Genomic DNA, 25,917 nt, shown 5'->3' on the forward strand with positions numbered 1-25,917 from the left:
AACGTTTGGATTATTTTGAGTGTTGGTTACTCGCTAGTGGGATCAATCGATAATTTTTCAGCTCTAAACTAGAGTTACTGTGCACGTGCTGTAGCCTTAGGTGCAGGAGCCTCATTGCTTGCAAGCGCACGGGCGCGCTGTACTTTGTGAGACCTTTTTTGGTGCGCTTCATTTTTCTTGAGATGTGTCTTACTGCGGTCTCATGTGCTTCGTCACATGTGCTGTTTAAAATTCAGCGCAATAATTGAAGTGATTTCGTTTTCAGCGGAGATCGAAATTGTAACTCTTGGATCGCGAGTCTTAAACCATATCATGTAGACAATTTAGACACCTGCATGAAGAAGCGAAAATAGTTGTAGAGGCTCTTCGTTACTAAGCACACAACTTGGATACCGAACACGAGCCGTAGCGCCGAACAGCGCATGAGACGAGTCTCCCCGGGAGAATATATCCTTGCGCGCGCCACGGCATAAGAATTAATATAGTACACCGTGCGCGCGCTTTTAGAATTTTCGTGAGCCTCCGGCTAGCGCAGCACACTAGGATTCCGATGAGCTGAGAGACAGTTTGGTTGGAGGCTCGTCAGTACATTTATGTGCTCCTGAGAAATATGTAACTAACTCTAGTCCTTTAGAAATGTTGGGAACCACGGCTATAACATTATTTGCATCTTCAAACGACGATAGTCCTCCTTTCAGGATAATCTCAATAACATCACGCAAGGATCTCAGAATATATTCGGTAGCAAAACTGTACGTTTCATAAACTCATTTTTTTTCCTGGAGCAAAGCGGGATAAATCCGATATGCTATTGGAGATTTGAAAAGAGAAAAACTATCAAGTGCACATTGGATCGCTTCAGTAGTTACGATACTGCCATCAGAAGCCAACGATTCGTTACTATATGAAAAGACGTTTGGTTCATCCGTAGATACTATGTCCACACATCCGAGGGATTGTGTATTGAATTAATATTCTAAAACTTCTTCATCAGAAGTAAAAGTAAAAATCACCATTAGGTAAGCGAATTTCGTTCACTTGGAAATCTTTAAATTTTAGAAGGATTTTGTTCAGGCGTCTGACTTCACTCAAACTGATTACGATTTTTAATACTAATAGAGCAAAAGATGGGGTATCCTTCAAAATATGTATATACTTTATTGGAAAGGGTCACAATGTTCAAAGTAAGTTAGACAGCGTGTATAAATAATACATAAATAAAATATGGGTTTGCATAATATCGAAATTATCCTACAGTACGTTAATAGTAAGAGGTGCTATTCCTAGGTCGTGTGGTAAAAATCTTCGTTCTGAATGATTCAGCAAGGCACCACCTGTGAATGCCTTTCTACGACGAGCCACGGTTCTGATGACCTTCATTTACTACTTTTTGGCGAACGGCATATTCATCGGTTTCCGCGGAGCTGGTTGACGTTGTCGGGAGAGGAAGCTCTGGCCGGGTCCACTGAGCAACGCAAGCCGCGAGTCGACGGCCTCGCGCTGGCAGGTCATTCCCAAACGATAGAAAGCGGTCGCAATCAGTTGCTCCTCTTGGACGCCCATCGGAACGCGACCCGAACCAGTTGAAGTGAGTGTCGAAGCATCGCCTCCGCTTCCGGTGGCCGAAGAAGAAGAAGCCTCTCCATCCTGCGAAGGCTTTTCCAGCAGAAGGGCTTCTACAAAGAATGGAACATAATTAGCTATGTACTAGCAGAGTAACAGGGCTGGTAGCAGGTTCAGTTTCAGAGAGACATGGTCTCTATTTTGATACGATTATCTAAAAATTCGCTATTTTTAATGGAAGGTCTCTAAAGTCTATGTTTTAACTAGAATGGTCCCTACGGGAATCCGCGTTTCTGTTATTCTTACAGGCACTTATACATAAAGCGACCATATATGTCCCGCGACACCCTGTCAGATCTCGTTCCCAATTAAACATTATTCGCATTGGATGTTTATTCTACAAACATTTTAGGTCTAAATCATGATCTAATTGCACAGTTTAGTCAAACAATTAGATTTGACGCAGTAATATCATGTTCAAATTTCGTTGTCCCGTGAAACGCGGGACGTCTGGTCACCTTACTTATACCATGCCCACACAGTTACGGATCACCCACAGTGACGGATCACTTTGGCGTTCAACATCGGATAACTCGCTCAAAACATAAACGTTGACGTAAAACATATTTTTCCCATGTTATACTATTTGTCTTCTAGCATTTGTAAAGTTAAGCATGACATTCAACCGCTTAATAACGTTGTATTTGACAAATGTTTAGTTGGTACCTGAGAGAGACTCGCGAAGAGGAAAAATATCAACGTCATATGCAGCCCAGATTCCCCTCTCACGAAACGTCAAATGCAGCCCACCGTTTTTATGGCTGAAAAAGTGAAAAGTATTGTGTTCAAAGTAAACTGTTATTAAAAACCTCAGTTAGCGGAGCAGTTTTTTCCAAAGTTGCTAATAAATCTAAGCAGAAGATTAATTATTTCTAATGTCTACTACGTTTGCTGGCATGAAATTTCACTTAAACGGCTATTTATGATTCGATGTGATGCAAACTCAATCATTTTCTTCTGAGAGGTATATGTGAGGGTTTGAACGGCTTGCGCATAATTCGTATAAACACAAAGGGAAATAAGAAAAAAACTCAGCAATCACAGAAAAAGAAGACCGTCTTCGCGAGTCTCGTCTCAGGTTGGTACCACACAGCTATCATTATATGGTCGTTTTCTGTAAGAAGTGCCGTCAGCATTCATAAGCTCCCACAAGTGGTAAAATTCATATGTTATAGCATAAAACATGCTTGTTCGCTTCCATTTAGTGTGAATTAATCTTTAGAAAACAGTTTTCTTGATTGTTGATTCTAAATACCGAATATTAGCACTTCCAACTAATGATCCATAATATGGACCAGGAAATGATTGTTTACCACGGTTATGGATCACTACCAAAGAATGTAGATTTCTACCATTTTAAGCATTGTATTCGACATTTTCAGACAATAGCACTAAGGATAAAACTAATACAACATCAAGGATGGTAAATTTCATTTTTAGCAGACAAAAATGGGTGGAAAACTTGGTGTGGAGCGAAAACAGTTCATGCCTCAGTTACTACAATGCAGTATATCACAAAAAAGGACATTTTACCCTTGTTTCCAGCTCTAACAATGCTATTTTTTGCAGTAATATGTGACACATTGTTAACTTTCACCAAATCATGCAATACAGGCGCATTGAATTTAAAATCTCTTGATTTTGCGCACTGATCCGTAATATGTCACAATTTGATCCATAATATGAAAATTGATCCATAATATGGTTTTCAGAAACCGATGCAATTTTTAATTTTTATGCAATCCTATGTAAATATTACACTCAAAACAGTTTACTAACCGAAGTTCCAATATGAAACGATTCAATTCGTGCTTTTCAATTACAATTTTACGTTTTCCATGTTGTTTTATTGAATTTTATAGGTTGGACTCCACACTATTTGATCCATAACTGTGGGGTCATGGTACATGATTTTTTTTTACTTGAACCACGGTTCATCTGAGAAATATCCTCCAGGAATTCTCCGACGGAATTTATTGGAAACTTTTTAAATAATTCTGCTTGCGATTCCTCATGAAGTTCCACCAGAAACTTTTCTAAATATTTCTCCAGCATTTCATCCAAGGATTACTCCTGCAGTTCTTTTAGACATTTCTCGAGTAACTTCTCAAGTAAAATCTCCATAAGTTCTTCAAAATTTTATTTGTGGTTTCACACCAATACAGCATTTTGTCCAGTAATTTCGTCCAATGTTCATCAAGGACAAAGAAATATCCACCGGCCGGTTGAATGGTCTCATTCTACCAAAATGAAGTTCATGGTTGCAGGTAGATATAGAGGTAGGCTTGGTGGTGTGTAGGTGCTGAGGTGAGAGTGTTTAAAGTTGTTGAAGAATTTGTTTACCTTGGATCACTTGTGACATGTGATAACGATGTTTCTTTGAGATATCCCTGGAAGAATGCCTGGGACCTTCAGGACTGCTACAGCTTGCGCGGTTCAAGAGAACCTGTAGAACCATCGCGAATAATCTTTGATGTTTTTAAGCTTCTATAGCTTAGCACTAGGATTTACTTAAAGCAGAATAAAACATGGGAATTCAGAAACTATCTTGGTTAAAATAGAGACTTTTCAGAGGCTTGTATTAAAATAGTGACCAAGTCTCTAAAAAGAGACCTGCTACCAGTCCTGTGTATCAATTAAAAGTTATGGATTGATTCTCGTTCGCCTTTGATGGCGAGACCAAGAACTAATAGACAATATTAGATTCACTACGCTACGAATACCCGCATGTTAGTAAAGTCAAACAATACAAACCTAAATGATCTTACCATTGATGGCGCGCGGATCGAGCGTTTTGATTACTTCTTTGGCCTTCTCCACGCACTTCTTGTACCGCGAATCAGCCGCCAGTAGTTCTTGGTCCTTTGCCGCCAATGCAGCTTCCAGGTTTGCAATTTTCGTATGCAGCTGGGTCATCTGCGATTGGGCTTCATCGATTTGGGACGACCGCTGTTCGTTCAGTTCAAGGGCCTGTTTCAGCTGAATGTCCATATCGCTCTTGGAGCTGATATCTTCGTTGTGATGCTGGCTCAACAGCAACACTCTCTGATTTGCTGCCTTCAACTGATCGCGCAGCTTTTCGTTTCGCTGGTTTGCATCATCCAGTAGTTGCTGAAAATTGATCGAAATAATTGTAGCAGACGTAATTTTTGCTCGGGCTACCAACAGAGCCCCAACGTTTTTGTAGATTAACTACGGCCGACTCTGCTAGTTGCACAATCATTTGCACCGCACCATCATTGTAATTCGTAGTGTCGAAGAGCAAAGACAATAAAGCAATCGCAATAATTTTGCCTACCGTTCTGGTGTTTTCTGGCCATTCCCGTAAGCACGCCTACATAATTTTTATCTAAGGTACCGTGGGGCAAGTGGGTAATGGATTTCACATAGTTGGGATTCTTCAAATTCTAGAGACCCTAAATTAAAACAAATAAGGTCGTGTATATTTTTTGGCTTGACTCTCACCAAATATAAGTAGTATACTGAAATTGATTTTTATGTAAAATTGAAGATAAAAGTACAGAAAAAGTTTTTGAAAAACCTCTACTTACTTTTCACAGTTTATCGTTTTGACCAATAAATTCAAAAACTAACAATTACTTTCACAATTTCCATTACCTTTAACATTTGTTAAGGCGTCCCAATGAACAATAACATAAGTAATATGTAAACAAAGAAAATTTTATTCTTGTTACTTGAATTTTCTTCTGCTCAGTTATGTTTGTTGAAATGATTCGACAACTTTATAACTGCAACATTTACAATGTTAGTTCTTACATCATGAGACAGCAATTGCATTTCTGATCTCTAGAAGTTTCACCGCTCATTATTTGTATTTAAGAAAATCGGATATGACGTCGGATAACTCTTCAAGAGAAATCAAACGAAATCCTTCAATAAAGTATTTAGAAACTTTTTATGTGGATACACCTATGCCCCATTTTTTATGTTTTGAACTAGCTTTACATAGATATTCCAAACATATTAATATCGTATTATTTGGCAACCTTTTTTTTAGAGAAGTACCATGATTTGGCCATGATAATAGCATTTAACGCTTTGGGTATAGTGTTTCTTGAATTATCAGCAGGTTCTGTTGTTCTATGATAATTGCGAACCTTTTATACTTATAGCTACCTATGGAGAAAACACAAATTCAATCTCTAATGAGAAACTTTTCACTTGCCCCATGTGATTAGAAAATTGACAGTGTTTCAATTTAGTTATTTTTAGGTCTATGTCAAATTAATTCTAAAACTTTTTTTATTGCAGTTTAAAACTGTCAGAGGGGACAACTTAGAAGTACAGAAAATTATTTTCCGCAACTTTTTTCTACAGAAAATATTAAAATAAGATTGCACGCCGCCAACTTGTTACGGAGTTATAGTTGACAGGTTAACAATATTTCGCTCTATTATGCAATAATGGCTGAAAAATCTCAGAAATCTCTTGCCTATCCTAATGTTCTCAATGGCCTCAAAGATTTACGCAAGAGTTTAAAACATTAATTCACATATTCAGTAAAATATTCCAATTATTTTCACTTACCCCATTTACCCACTTGCCCCGCGGTACCTTATCCATAAAACTATTTAGCTGTAAGCTTACCGATAACGCAGTCTGACCGCCTTGACCTTCCCGCAAAACCTTATTCTCCCTTTCCAGTCGTTCGATTCTGTCTCGCACGTCGCTTGAATGAAGCTCCTTGGACATCGTGTTGCCACTTTCGGAATCCTCGGCGGCTTGACCGCATTTCAGCTCGTCGCAGGTCTCCCTGAGCACATCCCGCTCGCTCAGGAGATTTTCTTTTTCCCGTTGCACGGCCGACAGCTTCGCTTGCAACTGATTGTACTCAAATTCCGTCTTCACGGTTTTACTCATTTCCGAGTCCAGTTTGGCATGCAAATCTTGAATTTCCTTCTTGTACAGCTCCACCTGGCCTTTGAGACCGGAGTACTTTTTCGCTTCCTCTTCGTGTTGCAGATTTTGCTTGAGATATTCGGCGCTGCATTCTTCCAGCATTTTGATTTGTTTCTTGAGATCATTGTAGTCTTCCAGCTTTTTCTTGTACGTTAGCAGCTGGGTTTCGCACATTTTCAGCTTGTCGTTGGCCTCCTTCAGGATGTCGATCTCATCTTTTAGCTGAGCGATTTCCGCAGTCGCAGTCTGAAATGTTAAAAAAGCACAAAATTGAACACAATGAAAAATACATTTATTAACTATGTACTGGATTTCAATAAGAGTAAAAATATTTAAAAAACGAAACATAGCTTTAATAGGTATAGTTACAGAATGGGAACAATAGAAACTAAAACTCATTACAAAATGCGATGTAATATACAAATAAGCGTTAATTCACATATTTTATAACTCCAAAAATGACCATTTTTGACACCCTTCCACCCCACCGTAACGTTGTTTGTATAAATATTCTACAAATTGGTATGAGCTGTAATATCTTGAAGACCCACCTCCTTCAGCGTTATGAAATTCGAATGGGCCGTTAAATAATGGAAATGTTCACTTTCCACACAGAGATTTCTTTCCCTTTTTCAGAATTTTGTTCAGCGATAATGAAATTCGTTGTTCTTTCTTGATTTGCTGATGATTCTTCCAGAAATTTCAACACGAATTATTTAGACATTTCTCCAATAACTACTTCAATCTTCCACAAACTGTTAATTCTTCTAGCAACAGTTCTACTGATTTCTCCAAAGGAACCCTCTCTAAGGATTCTGGAGACATCCTTCTTGGAATTTTTTCCTTCTTGAAGATTTTTCAGAAATAATTATGCCTAAATTAAATTTAGCCATAAATTCTTTGGGTGACTCGTTCAAGAACGACTTCAATAATTATTGTAAAACTTCGTCTATATTCATCAAATATTTTGTCATGAATTTCTCAAAGGGAGAATCCCTAGAAATTAATTCAACTAATAAATGAATAAAAGGAACCAAGGATGTAGCCAAGAATGAATCTTCTGAGAAATTCTTTGAAGAGCCTCTGAAGAAATTGTAAAACAATTCTTGAAAAAATCTCTGAATCAAATAAAAAAAATAGTAGGTTTCTTAACCCCTTTACCGACAGCTTCACTTTTTACCACTAAAAAAAATTCAAATTGCGATAACTTTTTTGTTTCTCCATATTTTTGCACCATTTTTTCACAACATCTCAAAAAACTCTTCTACTTTAAGAATCCGTGTCGATATTTATCATTGGTGATCTAGTTTTGAAGATATTCCGATGTTTCTTGGGGTACCGACTTTCTCCATATAAAATTTCTTTGGCGGCCATTTTGTTTTTTGTCAATTTATCAAAAAAATAAAATAAAATGTGTACTATACAATGCCAGGTAATAAGGAGCTACTCTGAAAAAATCATACAAATCGATTCAGTATTCTTGGAGAAATCTGAAAATTACGATATCAGGTTTTTTAGAGTTTTCAAGATCTTTATTTGTCCAGCGTAGTACCAGAAACATAAATGCTCATTACTCAAAGACGGCTTCACCAAATTGCTTAATTTTTTCACAACAAACTTGTATTAATGTATCATACCGAGGAGTGAGTATCCGAATACGATAGAAAAATTGTAGCCTGAGAAAATAACGTGGGTTATGGTTAACGCGTCGGTCCCCCAAGGAATTTTTGATTATCTCCGGATTTAGATGACCAATGATCAATTTCGACACAAATTCTAAAACTAGAAGAGTTTTTTGAGAACTTGTGAAAAAATGGTGCAAAAATATCGAGAAACAAAAAAGTTATCGCAATTCGAATTTTTTTTTTGTGGTAAAAAATGAAGCTGCCGGTAGAGGGGTTAAAACTGAAATCTTTGTAGAAATATTTGTTTGAATTACCCGAAAAACTTTCAAGAAAATTGTATAATTTGTAGAATTTATGATAGATTTTTTCAAGAGAATCCATACAGTAATTTTAAAAATCCTCTATAAACTCCGTAAAGTATTGATTGTTATTTTTTTATGATCAATTTTATAATAGATTTCAATTGCATTTCTTGGAGGAAACAACTTAGGGAATACTAGGGTCGGTGTTCCCTTAGTAGACGCAGTCCCCTATAGTCGCACTAGTGGCTTTTTATAACCGTTTAGTTATGAATTGTTGCCAAATATTTTTTGACGTGAAGGTCAGGAGCTTATTATCTAAGTAACATTATTATTATGAAAGTTTATTGGCTTTTTTCGGTGAATGCAATACTTATATTCAGATCTGAGTATAAGTATTGCATTCACCGAAAAAAGCCAATAAACTTTCATAATAATAAAGTCATGCGGTGATTAAACCTTATAAATGGCTAAGTAACATTAATAAACAGCTCAATTTTGTTAAAAAATTATCGAAATAATTAGTTTTTCTTAAAATTTAAGGTCCCTTGCACCTATAGTAAACCTATTGTCCCTTTAGTAGCACTACTAAGATACTATTTTTTAGTAAACAAACTAATTGATGAATTAAGAACTTTTTTACATCAATCGAAAGCTTTTAATCTACACGTTAAAGGAAAACTATATATGTTTTGTAAAAATACGGTTTTGATTAGTATTCTGCTTGCGCCTTGAAGATAGTGCTGGTATAAGACCAAAAACAAGAAATTGTGCTACTGACTTTATAACATTGCTCAGAAAAATATTCCCCAGGATGAACCATTCCACAGAAAACAAATGCCCAAAATGGACCTATCCCAATAAAATTATATACCTACTTCAAAGTTTTAAAATAATTTAGTTAAAATTGGTGTTAGCATTGGTGTTAATTATTAACACTTTACGCATATTTCAAATTTTATTTGCAAATGAACTATCACAGTAGGTAGTTTCACTTTTATTGGCGCTTATGAAGACTGATGGATCAGTCTAGGGCGAAACACAATATCCAATATTTATTTAAAAGAATATACAACTCATCACTATTCTGCACAAAACAGAGAAACACCCTTCTTCCGGTATAGTAGTTTCCAAATGTATACTTTCACATGTATGTCAATTTTTTATCAAATATAGTGATGTATCCAGCTTTTTATCATTTTTTTAAGAAGGTGCATCAAGCTTACCTTTTGGGGCTACTATAAAAAGGTAATATTCTGCACATTAAAATGATACTCCCTTCTTTACGTCAAGTCTAAAAAAATACAAATTACTTGTTTATTTTGCACAAAATAGTGATGCACTCTTCTTTCAGTCTTAATGCATTTGGCATTATTGATTGAATGATCAAGGATCATTTGACATAATGGTCATTTGTCAAATGATAATTTGGCATAACAAGAAGAACATCTTTTTTGAAAACAAGGAGCATAAGTATGGCTGGATGCCTAATGATCATTATGCCAAATGACCACTCAGTGTTCCATATTATTATGCCAAATTGCTTTATGTGAAATAATTTTATGCCAAATGATCTTATGCTATATGGGCTCTCCATCGATATATTTTGCCTATATTATTAATAAGATAAGAAGGGTTGATCACTATATAGGGGCATAATGGACACATAAGGTAAATGCTTATTTTAAGACCATAGATTGGCAATATGTTTCAGTTACCCTCGACTGGTTTCCAAGTTCGTAATTAGTAGAACACCGCTAGCGCACGACGGCTCACCATAGTAGCATGTCCGAAAGAACTTGAAACTATTGAGAACCAGAGCTACAGGTCCAAAGCCCTGATAAAGGTGGATGGTTGTGATGGCTATGACCGTGGTCATCATGTAAAGAACAAACGGACATTGCTGTATCGTGTCAGCACCGAGGAGGCAGCCCCTCTAGCACGATGTAGGTAGCGCAACCCTGGTTAGGTGGCCTATCGAAGACTCTTCACCAACCAAGAAAGGCAAAAGTAGACCAAACAGATTGATTTTACGGCAACAGACCCGGCAACGAATAAAGGACAACGATTGGAAAATTGGATCTTGGAGCGTGAGAACTTTGAATGAACCCGCGCGTGTTGGGCTCCTGGCTCGTGAACTGCGGAATGTTGGCGTGAACGTGGCAGCTATCCAGGAAATACGCGAATTCCGAGCGGTGGACCCCATCACCAACACTTCATTCAAGTACCACATCTACTACAGCGGTGGCGACAGAGCAGAACGTGGAGTTGGCTTCATAGTAATTGGGAAGCAGATGAAGCGAGTTTTTCGGTGGAAACCGTTAAGCGACCGAATCTGTGTGTTGAGAATGAAGGGCAAGTTCTTCAACTACAGCCTGATCAGCATATATGCGCCAACGAACGATAAGCCCGATGACATGAAGGATGAGTTCTATGAGAGCCTGGATAAGGCCTACGGAGAGTGCCCAAAACAAGACGTCAAGATAGTCATCGGCGATGCAAATGCGCAGATCGGGAAAGAAGATTTCTTCCGACCCGTCATTGGAACGGAAAGCCTTCATTCTGTTACCAATAATAATGGCCTTCGGCTAGTAACCTTCGCTGCTGCTAGAGGGATGGCAATCAGCAGAACCTACTTCGCATGAAAGAATATCCGCAAACACACCTGGCGACACCCGAGTTGCGATGCCTGCTCCCATATAGACCACGTGCTGGTTGATGGGCGACATTTCTCAGATGTCATGGATGTCAGGACCTTCCGAGGCCCTAATATCGACTCGGATCATTATCTCGTTGTAGCTAAAATTCGGGCGCGGTTATCCAGCGTCACGAATTCCACAACAAACAGAACGCTGCGCTTCAATATACAACGCTTGTCGACTGATGGGGTAGCTGCGCAATACCGTCAGCAACTAGACGAGCAGTTGGTAAGAATCAACGTTGCTGGAGACGTCGACAGCCTGTGGGACCCTATCCACGAAGTTGTGACAACAACGGCACGGCATGTGATCGGCACTAGTCAACGACGAAGACGAAACGACTGATTCGATGAAGAGTGCCAGAGAGTGACAGACATGAAGAATGTCGCCAGAAGCCGTATGCTTGTGGCCGGTACCCGACAGAACAGAGAGCGGTACAGGGCAGCGAGAGCCGACGAAAAGCGAATCCACCGCAGAAAGAAAAGGCAGCACGAAGAAAGTGTGGTAGCTGACGCTCAAGAAAGCATGAACCGGAAGGATATGCGGAGATTCTATGCAACGGTCAATGGTGCGCGGCACAATACCGTACCAGTGCCCGCAATGTGCAATGATCGAGAAGGGAATTTGCTGACCGATAAAACGGCGGTGGCTGCCAGGTGGAAGGAGCAATTTCAGCAATTGTTGAACGGTGGAAATGGAAATGTAGCGAGGAACAGGATGAACATAGATGACGACGATCAAGCTGTGGACCCACCGGCCATAGGAGAGGTTAAAAAGGCTATCAGCGAGCTGAAGAACTGTAAGGCTGCTGGGAAGGACGAGATCCCGGTCGAGTTTCTCAAGCACGGAAGCGAGCAGCTTTACCAGTCGATCCACCGAGTACTTCTGATGGGTATGGGAGGACGAAGAATTGCCCGCCGGCTGGTTGGATGGCCTCATCCGCCCTATCTACAAGAAAGGGCGCAGACTGGAGTGTTCCAATTACAGAGGAATTACCCTGCTGAATTCGGCGTACAAAATTCTGTCGCGCATCCTGTTTAACAGACTGCGACCGCTCGAGGAGTCCTTCGCTGGTTTTCGTGAGGGCCGTTCGACAATGGACCAGATGTTTAGCTTGCGAATGATCCTAGACCAATTCCGGGAGTATAACTTGCAGACTCACCATCTGTTTATTGATTTCAAGGCGGCGTACGACTCAGTGAAAAGAAATGAGCTTTGGCAGATAATGTCTGAAAATGGTTTTCCGGCGAAACTAATTAGGCTGATACGTGCTACGCTGGATGGTTCGAAATCAAGTGGTCGGATCGCAAACGAGGTGTCAACCTCGTTCGTGACGTTAGACGGATTGAAGCAGGGAGACGCACTTTCGAATTTACTGTTCAACATTGCAGTGGAGGGTGCTATTAGGAGATCTGGCGTGCAGAGAAATGGCACTATTATCACAAGGTCGCACATGCTCCTTGGCTTTGCGGACGATATAGACCTAATTGGAATTGATCGCAGGTCAGTGGAAGAGGCCTTCGTGCCTCTGAAGAGGGAGACAGCGAGGATAGGCCTGACCATTAATTCTACCAAAACGAAGTACATGGTAGGTAGAGATAGAGTCAGGCATGGTGGTGTAGGTGCTGAGGTAGTGTTTGATGGGGATGTGTTTGAAGTTGTTGAAGAATTTGTTTATCTTGGAACACTTGTGACATGTGACAACGACATTTCCCGCGAAGTGAAAACACGTGTTGCGGCTGCGAATAGGGCTTTTTATGGACTACGTAACCAGCTTAGGTCCCGCAGCTTACAAACGGAAACAAAATTCGCCCTGTATAAAACATTAATTCTTCCGGTGGCTCTCTACGGGCACGAAGCGTGGACGTTGAAAGAGTCAGACCGGAAAGCTCTCGGTGTTTTGAGCGTAAAGTGCTGCGGACAATACTCGGTGGGAAACTCGAAAATGGTGTGTGGCGCAGACGCATGAATCACGAGTTGTATCAAGAGTACAAAGATGCGAATATTATAAAGCGTGTAAAATACGGCAGACTTCAGTGGGCTGGTCACTTAGTGCGAATGTCGGAAGAAAGAATTGCGAAAATAATATTCAGCAGGAAACCAGGTAGAGGTCGGCGGCTTCGGGGAAGACCACGAATACGCTGGCTGTACGCAGTGGAAGAGGACCTGGCGACCCTAAACGTTCGGGGTAACTGGAAAAGTTTCGCCCAAGACCGACGAAGATGGAGCTCTACAATACGCCCGGCAATGGCGTGATGTTACGCTGTAGCCATCAATGTATCAAGGTAGGTAATAATAATAAATACTTCAGTTATGGTTACATAACATGCAATTATATAATCCAATATGTACCAACAAATATGGACAAAATGGCAGTGAGCGAAGTTAGGACCGTGCGCGAAATATGGTAGCATCACGGTACAAAAAAAAAACATTTAAAGTTTTGGGAAAAATCTAGCAAAGATCTTACCTGGAAACCAAGAGTTTTTCAACACGATTCTGAGAGACATTCTTTAAGGAGCTTTCCAGAAACTCGCGAAATATTCACCTGATTCAATTTTGTACTTTTAGCTATGGTTTTTAATAATTATTAACTCCACTGAAAAATCAAATGGTCACAGTGATAATAAGCCCAACACAAGAAAAAACTCCACTCAAATTGCAAATTGCATGTTTGGTACCATCTGTGATGAAACTGACAGGGCTGGTAGCAGTCAGACAGTAAAATAATAGTGACTTTAGTGACCAAAATGAAAAACATAGTGACCAAAAAGTGACCAAATAATGACCTAAAAGTGACTTCAAAACTACATGTAATACATGAAAACACCAACAGGCGCCAAAAAAAAATTTTTGTTTCCAATTGTCACTGAAATCTTAAATCATGTCTCAAACAAACATGTACATATACAAAACTTCATGTCACAATACCCAATTATTTTTTCGTAAAAAATATCTTAACATTGTTGTGAACACTTAAGTGTTTTAACAAATTTCTGTGTTTTATAATTGATGGACTTTTCTTTGGACCGTAATCTAGGGGCAAAAAATCACTATTTTATAACTTGCTGTTACATTATCCTTAGGAACAAAGATATTGTCAACCTCAATTCGGCAAAACCCACCAGTACTTCGTTGATCTCTGTCAGTGCATGTAACTGAATTTTTAGGAAATAATATTAGAAGTATCATAAAACTAGCTTGTTTATCAAAAACTGAAAATGACCCACTAGGGCAAAATTGATCATAATACAAAAAAATAAATTTAACCCATTTTTTTTTATTTTCGATCTAAATTGTTCGTTTTCTAAAATCGTTTCAAACACGTTTTGGATAATGATAATTTTTTTTTTCGCGAATTTATGAATTTTGGTTTTTGATTTTTATAAATTTAACTTTTGAACTTCTTTATCCTTTTATTTTTTCTTGAAGATTTTTGGCAATAATAAAAATTTAAATTTTTAACAATACATTTTAAAACATTTTTTTCTAAAACATTTTTTATTTTACGTGTAATCAACAAAAACACAGGTTTGAAGGTGGTTTGAAGAAGCCTGGTGGTGTGGCTCTTCTTCTTTGATAGGGAGATTGTAGAGAAATATAAAAAGTACGTTTTTTGTATTACACATTAAATAAGCTCCATGAATTTGTAGGTTATAAAAAATACAATTTTTAAAACATTTTTCAAAAATACGAAAAAGTTTCAAAAGTCATAAAAAACTTTCCTCATATGCGCGTTATAGTTTAAAGTTCAATCAAAAAATAAAATCATTTTGATTTTCGAGCCACGAAAATATATACAAAATTCCAAAGTTTACCCGTCTAAAGGCGGCGTTGAGTGTTAGAGGGTTAAGAACAATTAATTTCCTTATATACTAAATTAGGGTCTAAACATCCAGCATCCTAGGAAGCTATTGCATTTTGATACCCATCAAATTCGCCAAGTGATTAATTTGACCCTGGATTACGGTATTATTTCCTTAGTCCGTCAGTAATACAGTACATTAGATTATACATTTAAAACTATTTAGAAATTCCATACAAGATGCCCAACTTTCTAGGTCCAGATCTGAGCAATCCTTCTAAGCAATTGAGCAATTCATCCCAATAACCTTTCCAACTGAGATGCAGAGGTATACTCGGTTTCTAGTAACAATAGTTGTCTAACTAACATTCTTTCCCTTCCCCGATGACAAGGACGTGGCCTCCGCCATTATTAAATTTTAAATTATGAGCTCTCGGTTTGTGCACATTGAGAATTATAGAATTCAAAATTGTTAAACAGACTTTTTTTTCGATATTGTATCTAGATCAAATCATGTCAAATCATAGATGAGACGTCATCATTTAAACTTCAAAAGCAGTTCTCATGAAAGCTGAAACTTATTCTATGAAATTGTGTTCACTGTGTTTCAGTTGGAGAATTGAATATAGTGAACACATTTTATATAAAATTCTTGACTTTTAACGGAAACACTGCTTTAGAAAATTCTCAATTCAATGACGGATTCTGCTTCCTTAATATTCCAAATGTTTCAAACTATTGAAGGAAAACAAATAAATACCTGCAAAAACTGATAACAGCAAAACTGGGCACCTAGTGACTATACTATAAAGAGCACTTAACAGCACTCAATGAGAAGGCGAGAGTTTACATTTTTGAATATACATTTTCCTAATGATGTAATGCACAATTGTTCGTATCAAAATAATTTGTGGTTGATTTTCCTAGCATGATTTGAGAAATCCGCGAAAATCGCGACAGAATTATATTGACTCGCGATTTTCGCGCCTGGCCCACCAAATCCGCTACAAATCCGCGAGAATCGCGAAATTCGCGACTGTTGTAACAGCCCTGTAATAGTCATGAAAATGACTATAAACGAAAACACATTCTATGTGGATATTACCCATCTACAATTTGGGTGAATTTAGAGTGTAGAGAACTGCACTGCCCATGTTCACATAGTCGACCTAAGCGCCAATATGATCAAAATTCATATTTTCGTTGCTATGCATTCTTTGCCTAATAACACACTCGTTGGACATGCGAACAGCACTTACAGTACTGGACAGAATAAAGTACGCATTGGCCATTTTTCCATACAAAATGATCAAGTTTGGAGTCTTATATCTCGGTTTCTAGTTGTCCGATTGACCTGAAATTTTCACCGTAGCTTGAAAGTAACCTCATATTTGCTAGGCTAGATATTCATAGTTTTTCATTAACGAACTTTTAAGTTATCGCAAATCTCAAATATTGATTAAAATTACAAAATTTTAAAGTAAATATAATTTTTAAATGAAAATATTTAGAGCAATATGTCCTTCTGCAAAAATGTACAATTTGATAAGACACACAAATTTGCAGAACATCATTTTTCGGTAAAACTGATTGTTTTCAAAATATTTTCAAAATAAAATTTTGTTATTTTTTTGCAAATTGAGAGATTTTTAATAATTTAAAAGATCGTGTTTCAAATGCAGTGATATTTTGATTGAGTAAAATCTATGTTATATCTAGGCTGTGGTGAAAATTTCAGATCAATCGGAACACTAAAAGCTGAGATTCAGATCTCCAAACTTGACCATTTTGTATGGGAAAACGGCCAATGCGTACTTTATTCTGTCCAGTACTGTACTTGTTAGCACATACACCACCTTATGCGAACATTCACACGGTTTGTCTAGTGTTTGTTCGGATAATTCAGCGTAAAAACCAGTCTGCTATGATCATGATTGAAACTTACTGTTCGGATAAAAATAAAATAAAATACCATGCGAATATGCGCAATGCAAATGCCCAAAATAATAAAAAAAATGATATTTTTTTAAGTCAAAATCGAAAGATTTGAGCTTATTAATTAAATTATTTTTGATTAATACTGTGAGCTTAATATGTTTCGAATTTCAAAAGAGTTTTGGACAAAATAATATGAACTTATTTGTTGAAATATCTAAAAGCCCGTCCCCCATTGAAGTAATTGGAATTTCAGAGAGATTTTGTAAATATATGTACAAATTTTTCTCTGTGTAATTTATATTGATTTCCCAAAAACTGCAAAGTTCAATAACAAACCTTCTAAGACTGCCTTCGAAATTATGCGTTAGCCGTAGACCATGACTAGTTACTGGACAAATTATTGATCTGGCGAAACTTATGTTGGATCTTTTTAACAGAAACGGTATCTTCGAAAACATTTTATTTTTCTCCTTTGAGCTCGCTAAATTTTTAACATAAATCTAAAATTGCATCTTACAAGCAATCTATCAAAATTTGACTAAGAATTGCGTCAAAAACTTAACAAAAACTGACTAAGATTACCTAAAGGACCTTTGAGGCGATCAGCCAGGGAACGTTTTGACTTTCGCGGTAGGTACCACTGGTGTGGTCCTTCTAGAAACTATGGTTGCTATGCGGGATTGGATGACATGTGGAATACAGATGCCACACCTTGCTTTTTATTTACTTTAAAAGATTTTTCCATAAACTTATGAACAATTTTACATGAAATTTGTTGGGAATGATTCGAAAAACACATTGTAAATCTGCAGAAATCTAAACAAAATCTCGTCAGGGGCCTCATATGAACTTTGTCATAGATCAAGGAATAACTAATAGGTAATCCAGACAAGGCTACATCGAAAATCAGTATCATGTCAGAAATCCGCCAATCGTACTTCTGAATTAATCTGTCCATCAGTGGATCTTCCAAGAAATTTGTCAAATGTTCATTTGGCTCAGGTTTTCGTAAATGGCAATATCATCAACTCTAACAACTTTCTACCACTTATTTTGGTGGTTTGTACACACTTAGATTTTTTTCACGAGCTCAGCTGTGCGAATCTCGGTTTCCCGATTTTAACCGAGACTCAGCTAACAAATTGTCCGGTTGCTTAGCAACGAAGCACGATTTACTGATACTCGGCTTTTATTTGCTGAGATCCCAGGAAATTTGTTTGCCGACTACTCGGCTGTGCGGATCTCGGTTAAAATTAGCCGAGATTCGGCATCCTGAATTAAGTGTGTAGGTTTCGTGCTTGGTGATGTTCGTTCAAAATTATTTTCCCCGTGACCATCTCAAATTTCCGGTTTTCCCGTCTTTTTCCCCGGTCCAGTGGCCACCCTGGAATTATTGAACACAATCGTATCACTCAGTGACGACTCGTAATTTCACGTTTTATCTGTTGTACAACCCGTTTTGTATTGATATAGTTGACCTAAGATGAAGTGATTCCTATCAATATTAGTACTCGCTTTCGAAATCCTGGACGAGTTGCTAACAAACTCTTTAATTTTTGGTTATTATTGAAACCCGTCTCTGGCTTATCTCCGGGAGGAATTTTGATGAAGATCCTTCAAAAAATAGGTTAAAGATTCCTTCTATAGTCACATATTACTGCAGAAAGTTCACTAGCAATTTATTCAACAGATCTGTCAGATATTGGCCCTGGTATTCGCCAAAATTTATTAAAATATTACGACTTAAAAAATTTGCCAGTATATTCTCCAAAACCTTTCCCAGATTTTTTATATTTTCCGTTGCAAATGTCTACAAAATATTCAGCAATCCCTCATTTTTGATTCTTAAATTTCCAAATCACATTATTCGTCTTTCTAATAAATGTCTATTTCTTGCTGTTTGTGTTTGAAAAGATAACCCAGCCTTAAATTTCAATACCGTTAGATCACGAAAATAGTGACTTTAGTGACCAATTTTCTGAAAAAAGTGACTTTTTGTTGGAAATAGTGACTTCTTAGTGACCAGGTCGAAAAAAGTGACCAAGTCACTAGAAAGTGACTTGCTACCAGCCCTGAACTAATAATCTAAGTTTCGGAGATCTCTTTCATTCTGAAAACGATAGAATTCTGGAAAAATACACCCTTTGGAGTATTATAACTTGTGTTTTAGTACGAGCTCAATTACTCTATTAATAACATATTGTTAAACATCGACTGAAGTTGAAGGTGTTGGGAACGTATGAAACGCATCCCAAACTTTCTATGCGGCAGAAGTCGATTTCTGAAACACGAAACTCAAAATGGATTTTGGGATAGGTGCCATTTGAACATTATTGCTGTTTTGGTATTAGGAGAGCTTTTCATAATTCGAAAAATCTATGACATTTTACGGTGTCCGCCAAGTAGGAAAAGACAGGACAAAACTTAAAATATGAAAAATAAATCAGGACGCTTCAAAAGGATATCAAAATTAAGACGGATGGTAACCTTAACATTGCGTCATTTATGGACGATACGGTGAATTAGTTTTTATTTTGTTTTACCTGCATAGTGCCAAAAAGTGGACCATTAAAAATTTCTTCCTCGCTTTAAAACCAGGCAACAGTTATTACCCTAATAAATTACACCAGCAAAAGCAAAAAACAAGTACTCACGTGCAGCTCGTCAATTTTGACCTGCAGATCGGCAATCTCTTTCTCCTGCATGGCGGACTTCATCTTCAGGTCATCGCGCGCCGTTTCCGCCTGCAGCAGTTCATCCTTTAAACTGTCCACCACCTTCCGCAGGTCGTTGTACCTGGTTGACCCTAGTTGAACTGGTCCCAGGGATGTTCCATCGTCTCCGATCAAGTTCGGATTCTCGTACCGTGCGATAAGAGCCTGGAGTTTGGTGATTTCTTGTTGAAGAACTGATTTTTCCTCAATTAAGATTAGCATCTTCTTGTTCGTCTCGTGACATTTTTGGGCCAAACTGTCGCGATCTTCCTGTAAGGTTTTTACGTCCAAGCTGGTGGCGTTGATCGAGTTACGCGAAGGAGACACTCCCTGCCATACGTACTCGATATCCTGCAATGCGGCCATTATGTTCCTCTGAAGCGATTCCTCCAGTTCCATAATCTGCGTGATGTACTTCTGTTTCTCCAAGCAATTGACCGCACATCCGAGAATCAACTGCAGAAGCCTCCCAAGCTCATATCCGTCGCACTTCTCTGCAATCTTCATAGCATCCGGTCGGAGTTTCTCCGAAAGATTCAGGCTCAAGATGTCCTGATAGTACACGTAGACACCTTCGATGATCTTTTTCAAGTTACTCACTTTCAATCGCCAATTGTGCCCAACGTCGACCTTTATCTTGGCCAGCCATCCCTCACTGAACATTTCCGGGGCAATTAGGTTCAGGGCCTGGGCCAGGGCAACGCCATCACTCAACTGTTGGATGTTTTCGTGCGGAGCGGACAGCTGAAGCACTCCCAGCCAGCGGATCAGTGATTCGTAGATTTCCATCTTGTCGCTTTCCATCCCGCACAACACAGTGTGGCACAAATCGAGAAACTAACGGAACTACTCTTCGAACTTGGGGTGGATTAAACTGCTACGATAAAAGCGAAGAGCAGGTACACGATACAAGGAGAAAACACGGAGTATTTTCGCTTTCTTTTGCTTTAAGTGAAAAAAAAACTGTACTTGTGCACAAAAAAGTGATTACATTACTCAAGCCACTGTTTACGACAGTGTCGTTCGTCTGTCAAAAGCTTAGGTCAAAAGCAGAGAAAACATGGTCAGTGCTGCCAGAGAAACTGGAGGAAATTAATAATGATTTTCGAGCACTTAAGGTGAAGATGCACCTTGAATTTTCAGAAACACAAATTTAAAGAACCACACTGAACAAAATCTTCCGCAATGAATTGAATGATTTTTGCCTCATCCGAGCCCCAAACCTATTTTCAGACACATTCAGGATGATTTTCATCTTCGTTGAAATCATCTGTTTACATATTACGGTTGTTAAGAAAATTTTCCGGTTTGCGGTAGCCGCAGAGTTCTACCGCAGCTGTCAAGGTTCTACCGCAGGCTTCAAAATCATTCCATCATTGAAGCAAACAAATCAATCATAGTATGCTTGAAAGAGAAAACGCTATGTAAAATAGCAACAAACAACGATCATCAAGACGGTATCCAAGGTATCATTGAAGCCTACTGATGATTTACCAGTGCAAATCAGTGATGTGACAGCTGCGGTAGCTTTTCATTGAACCGTAAAACGGAAAGTTTTCCGTAAAATTGCAATATCTCACCGAATGAAAATCATCCAATCTTGCAATGATTTCAATCCCTCTAAAAGCTGAATAGAATTGAATGATTATCATACATGAAAGTAAACAACCCATGCTGATTGGTATTTATGATTCAAAAGGATTCGATTTCACAAATAAATAAGTCTCAACACTTGATAATTCTACATAAGACGTATTTAATTCAATGTATGATTATTTAACTTGATTTGGAAAAGTATCTAGAACATTGATATCGCCAAGAACAGTTGCCTCATGTTTGACTCCAGAAACTCCACGATCCCATTCGGATTATGTGCATATCAGTGATTTATGAAGCCTTTAGAATAGAAGAGACATGCTAGTAAAGATTATAATGAATCATTTTACCGCAACACACAATTACCTGTTAAATTCAATCAGGAGTTCCGGAGTCAATACGCTGCTGCCGCCATATTTACACTACGATTCAGAAGAATAATTTGACAACTATCATCGTACGCTTTCTGTATGTTTTGTCAGACGGCAATTGAATGATTTTCGATTTGGGACATGGTAGAAACTAAAATCCGTCATAAGTTGGATGTTTTTTATTTGTGTTAGTATAATTCAAATGTTTACTTAATGTCATACGGATGTATAACAAAAGTCATCACAGAATTGGATGATTTTTGTTCAATTTTCGGTAGTTTCATCATATACTTGAATATTCATTCAAAATGAGGAATGTTAAGATTTATAGACCAGTGAATTACAAATCATTCATTTCATGGCGGGAGATTTCGTTCAGTGCAGAAACCTTCACCCGATTCATCCCGAACGGTTGATGGTTTTTTAGATTTGGGCTCTGCGAATTCGATGATAAATGCACGTGTTCACTAGTTTGACGTTTTAGCCATGCCGAATTCACTAGTTTCCATGGTCACATAAATAACACGGCACCGCTAAAACGTCCACGAGTGAACCCGTTCATCAGTCCATGGACCGATGCATGAGTTCACTAATTTGACGTTTGAGCGGTGCCGAATTCACTAGTTGCCATGGTCACATAAATAACACGGGTCCGCTCAAACGTCAACTAGTGAACTCGTGCATTGGTCCATGGACCGATGCACGAGTTCACTTATTTGACGTGTGAGCGGTGCCGAATTCACTTGTTGCCATGGCCACATAAATAACATGGCACCACTCAAAAGTCAACCAGTGAACTCATGCATTGGTCCATAGAAACCAGTGAATTCGGCGCCGCTCCAACTTTAAACTTGAACTCATGCATTTATCCATTGGCTTCGAGGCATCTTCACCTCAAGCTCAAAGCGAGTGCTAAGAGCGTAATGCCTTGTTTACATAGAGCATTTGAGCTCGAAGTCGTAAGGGCCCATTCACAAATTTCATAACGCTAGAGGGGGTGGGTGGGGGTCCTAAGGATGTTACGGTCCATACAAAAAAGATATAATGTTCATACAAAAAGCGTTACAAGGGGGTGGGTGGGTGTCTAAAATGGTCAATTTTAGCGTTATGAAATAAATGAATGAGCCCTAAGTAACAAAAGTAAATATAAAGCAGTAAGTGACAAAAGTAGGTTGGGTGAGAAAACGTCGAATTCCGAAACGTTGAAGGGACAAAACGTCGAAGGAACAAAACGTTGAAACGGCAAACGTCGAAAAACGAAAAATTCTGTGAAGAATGATTGTTCTCCGGAAGAATAAATTATTCCCTATATGCCAATCGCACATTTCGTTGACCACGAAGCTAAAAGAAAACCTGAAAAACAATTCCAATTCGCTGATGAAATTTTACTACTCTCGACTTTTTGTCCCTTTCAACGTTCCGTCCCTTTCGAAATTTTAGTAGTGTTTGATCCTTCGACCTTGACGCTTGCTCCTGCGGAGGCGGGCGATGAGGGCAGAATCAAACATGTCGCGCGTCGGTAGCAGAGTAGTGAAAAAGTGCGCGGTCCGTTAGTAGTGTTTGATCTATTGATCGTGTCGCTTGCTCCTGCGTGGTCGAGTGATGAACACTTGTTCGGCGCACAGTGCGATTGTGGAATTAGGGCTCATTCATTTATTTCATAACGCTGAAATTGGCCATTTCGGACACCCACCCACTCCCTTGAAACGCTTTTTGTATGAATATAATTCATTTTTTTGTATGGGCCGTAACATCGTAAGGACCCCCCCCCCCTCCAGCGTTATAAAATGTGTGAATGGGCCCTTATTTCGCGAATCCGGTAATTAAGGTAAGGCATAATTATATCATGGATGGCATCGCCAAACATTCGTGACCACCAGATATCTACCTTATCCCACTAACTTAATATCCTTTCCATGACAACTGTGGAGATGCAGAGGTGATCTCGGTCTCTAGTAACAACGGTTGTCGAACTAATATTCCTTCATCGATCATCGGATCGGGGAAGGGGATGATCGTAAGGACTTGGCCGGCGCTGTTATTGACTTACAAAATTTGAGCTCTCGATTTGTGCACATTGAGAATCGTAAGCTAATCCCAAGCCCCATTCATTAAGGGTTCATTCACATATTTCATAACGCTGAAAATGGCCAATTTTGACACCCACCCACCCCCTCGTAACGCTTTTTGTAAGAATATTCTACGAAATTTTGTATGAGCCGTAACACCAAACTATTCGGTGCTTTTGACAAATGAAATTTTTCAAGATTTACAGATCGTTCGGTGAAGTAAAAAACCACCAAACGGATTACCGAAAAATCTGCTGTTTAAAATTCTGTAATGGATCATTAAAATAACCAAAACGGCCGGTATGGAAAGCATAGATAGCGCCACCGTAGCCTTGTGTGTTTGACAGAACAGCAATGCTGTCACAATGTTAAATCCCATATACAGTGGCGCCGTTGTTTTGATACGGTGAGCACTGGCAAAACTACCTTCAATGTGCTTCAATGATTCATTAATCACAGATATCTGTGATTAATTCTAAGTGTGTATGAAGTGATTATAACTGAAATAATCCAACGATTTTTTTTGTTCCAGTAGAAGAAGATTTTTGTATTGTGGATAAACTTAATCAATCATTACCTAAATATTTTTGTCTCAGCAATGATAATAACCCATGTGAACCAATGCACGAGTTCACTCTTTGACTTATGAGCGGTGCAACGTGAGGTGGCGCAGATCATTGATGCGTGCCACTAGTTCTCACTTTTATTCTCCCGCTGTTCTCATGCAGCGCAAATAGTGACGTCACTATTTGCTCTGCGTTAGAACAGCGGGTGACTAGAGAGAACTAGTTCGGCGTCGGCATTCTAAATTGGTGCTTCGCCGACGCATAAGGAATGCCTTTGTCGGCGTAGCACTTCGGTAGAATGCCGACGCCGAACTTTTGTCGGTGATATTTCATTTCTCTTATGAACTTCGGTCTAAAATTAATCTGGATTCACAATATCAATGATCTACTCCGCCTAAGTAAAATCCATTACATTGTGAGCGATGTGTTAAATATTTATGTGACTATGCTAACAGGTGTGACATCCTTCAAACGTCAAAATGGTGAACTCGAAAAACAAATATACCTGAATCTGAGTTTATAGTTTTTACAAATTAAAATGTGAATCATATAGTTGGAGTTGTTTATCAACGAGAGATGTTCCAAATATGATTTTTGTTTAAGCCTGGTATCCACATCCTAATGGCCGGTACGCTGATCATAAGTACTGTGCAAAAGGATAGGACAAGAAACGGTCAAGGAATGATTCCGCTACCGAAATTACTTGAGCTGTACGCTGGTGAGAAGTAGAGCTGATTTCATAACGTCGGTAACGCCTGCTGTACAAATCAAATGGAGCTGTCACTTTTCCTTACGGAAAAATGTGCCGCTCAATTATTCCGCAAGTAAAAGTGACACTTCGCTGATACTGGATCAGCTGTCAAAATTACTTTGGTAAATGAGAGAAATTTTACTTGAGCGCTTTACGTTTCAGGTGCATACTACGCATAAGTAGAGCGGTCAGGTACAATTTGTTGCTAATTACCGAAGTAATTTTGACAGCTGATCCAGAATGAGCGAAGTGTCACTTTAACTTGCGGAATAATTGAGTTGCACATTTTTCCGTACGGAATAGTGACAGCTCCATTTGATTTGTACGGCAGGCGTTACCAATGTTACGAAATCAGCTTTACTTGTCAACTGGATACAGCTCAAGTAATTTGGACAGCTGAAGTATTTCTTGGCCATTACTTGCCCTATCCTTTTGCACAGTACTTACGAAGTGGATACTACCCATTAAAAGGGGGTTCGCTTCGCGTTCCGCGTCTACTCTGACCGCGCTTTAACAGTCGGAGGATAGTTCACATTGCACTTTGACCTTAAATGCTCGATTTCTAGCAGCATTGGGCGATGCTGACCAAGGCTCCTCTTTTGACATTTTGCGTTCTGGCTGTCTGAAATAAAAGTAAACAAAAACATGGACGCGTTCGGTTAAGGCTCAAGTAAAAATGGTACAAAAGTCAAAACTGAAACAGCAGTTTTCTCTTTTTGAATAGACAAATCGAAGAAAATAAAAACACACAGCTCTTTTATTTGGCAAATAAAAAGGCTGTGTGTTCTTATTTTCATCAATTTATTGTTTTAAATGGAGAAAACTGCTTTTTCAGATCTGATTTTTGAGCCTTTTTTTTCTTGCACCTTAAAATTTGTCCGTATTTTGCGTTACCGTCTGGAAAAATGTTAAAATCGTCTATCAGTTTTGTCGGTTTTCGG

At 38.6% G+C, this 25,917-nt stretch overlaps 1 protein-coding gene and 1 long non-coding RNA gene across 3 annotated transcripts; both read right to left on the minus strand.

The window, feature by feature from the left end:
* Nucleotides 1-1,134: 1,134 nt before the first annotated feature.
* On the minus strand, nucleotides 1,135-20,657 carry LOC5566328 (protein hook). Of its 2 annotated transcripts, none has more exons than XM_001650667.2 (4): nucleotides 19,564-20,657; nucleotides 6,232-6,789; nucleotides 4,392-4,734; nucleotides 1,135-1,676 (listed from the first exon to the last, which is right to left on the minus strand). In XM_001650667.2, the coding sequence occupies exons 1-4, from the start codon at nucleotides 20,425-20,427 to the stop codon at nucleotides 1,384-1,386; spliced, it is 2,058 nt and encodes a 685-aa protein (XP_001650717.1). In that variant the 5' UTR covers nucleotides 20,428-20,657; the 3' UTR covers nucleotides 1,135-1,383. The 2 variants fall into 2 exon arrangements, with proteins under 2 accessions (XP_001650717.1, XP_021700777.1); XM_021845085.1 differs by having other exon boundaries at nucleotides 1,566-1,676; nucleotides 4,378-4,734.
* A 705-nt stretch (nucleotides 20,658-21,362) lies between these two features.
* On the minus strand, nucleotides 21,363-22,114 carry LOC110675658. Its single transcript, XR_002499681.1, has 2 exons — nucleotides 21,586-22,114; nucleotides 21,363-21,519 (listed from the first exon to the last, which is right to left on the minus strand). It is a non-coding gene; the product is annotated as an uncharacterized LOC110675658 (long non-coding RNA).
* Nucleotides 22,115-25,917: the final 3,803 nt, after the last annotated feature.

This window comes from Aedes aegypti, chromosome 2 (assembly GCF_002204515.2).
Source record: "Aedes aegypti strain LVP_AGWG chromosome 2, AaegL5.0 Primary Assembly, whole genome shotgun sequence".
NCBI lineage: Eukaryota > Metazoa > Arthropoda > Insecta > Diptera > Culicidae > Aedes > Aedes aegypti.

Coding starts and splice junctions, on each gene's coding strand:
- LOC5566328 (XM_001650667.2), bottom strand. CDS start 20,427: ATGGAAAGCGACAAGATGGAAATCTACGAATCACTGATCCGCTGGCTG. Junction 6,790..19,563: donor TCAAAATTGACGAGCTGCAC/GTGAGTACTTGT, acceptor TTAACATTTCAG/ACTGCGACTGCGGAAATCGC. Junction 4,735..6,231: donor GCGGTCAGACTGCGTTATCG/GTAAGCTTACAG, acceptor ATCAATTTTCAG/CAACTACTGGATGATGCAAA.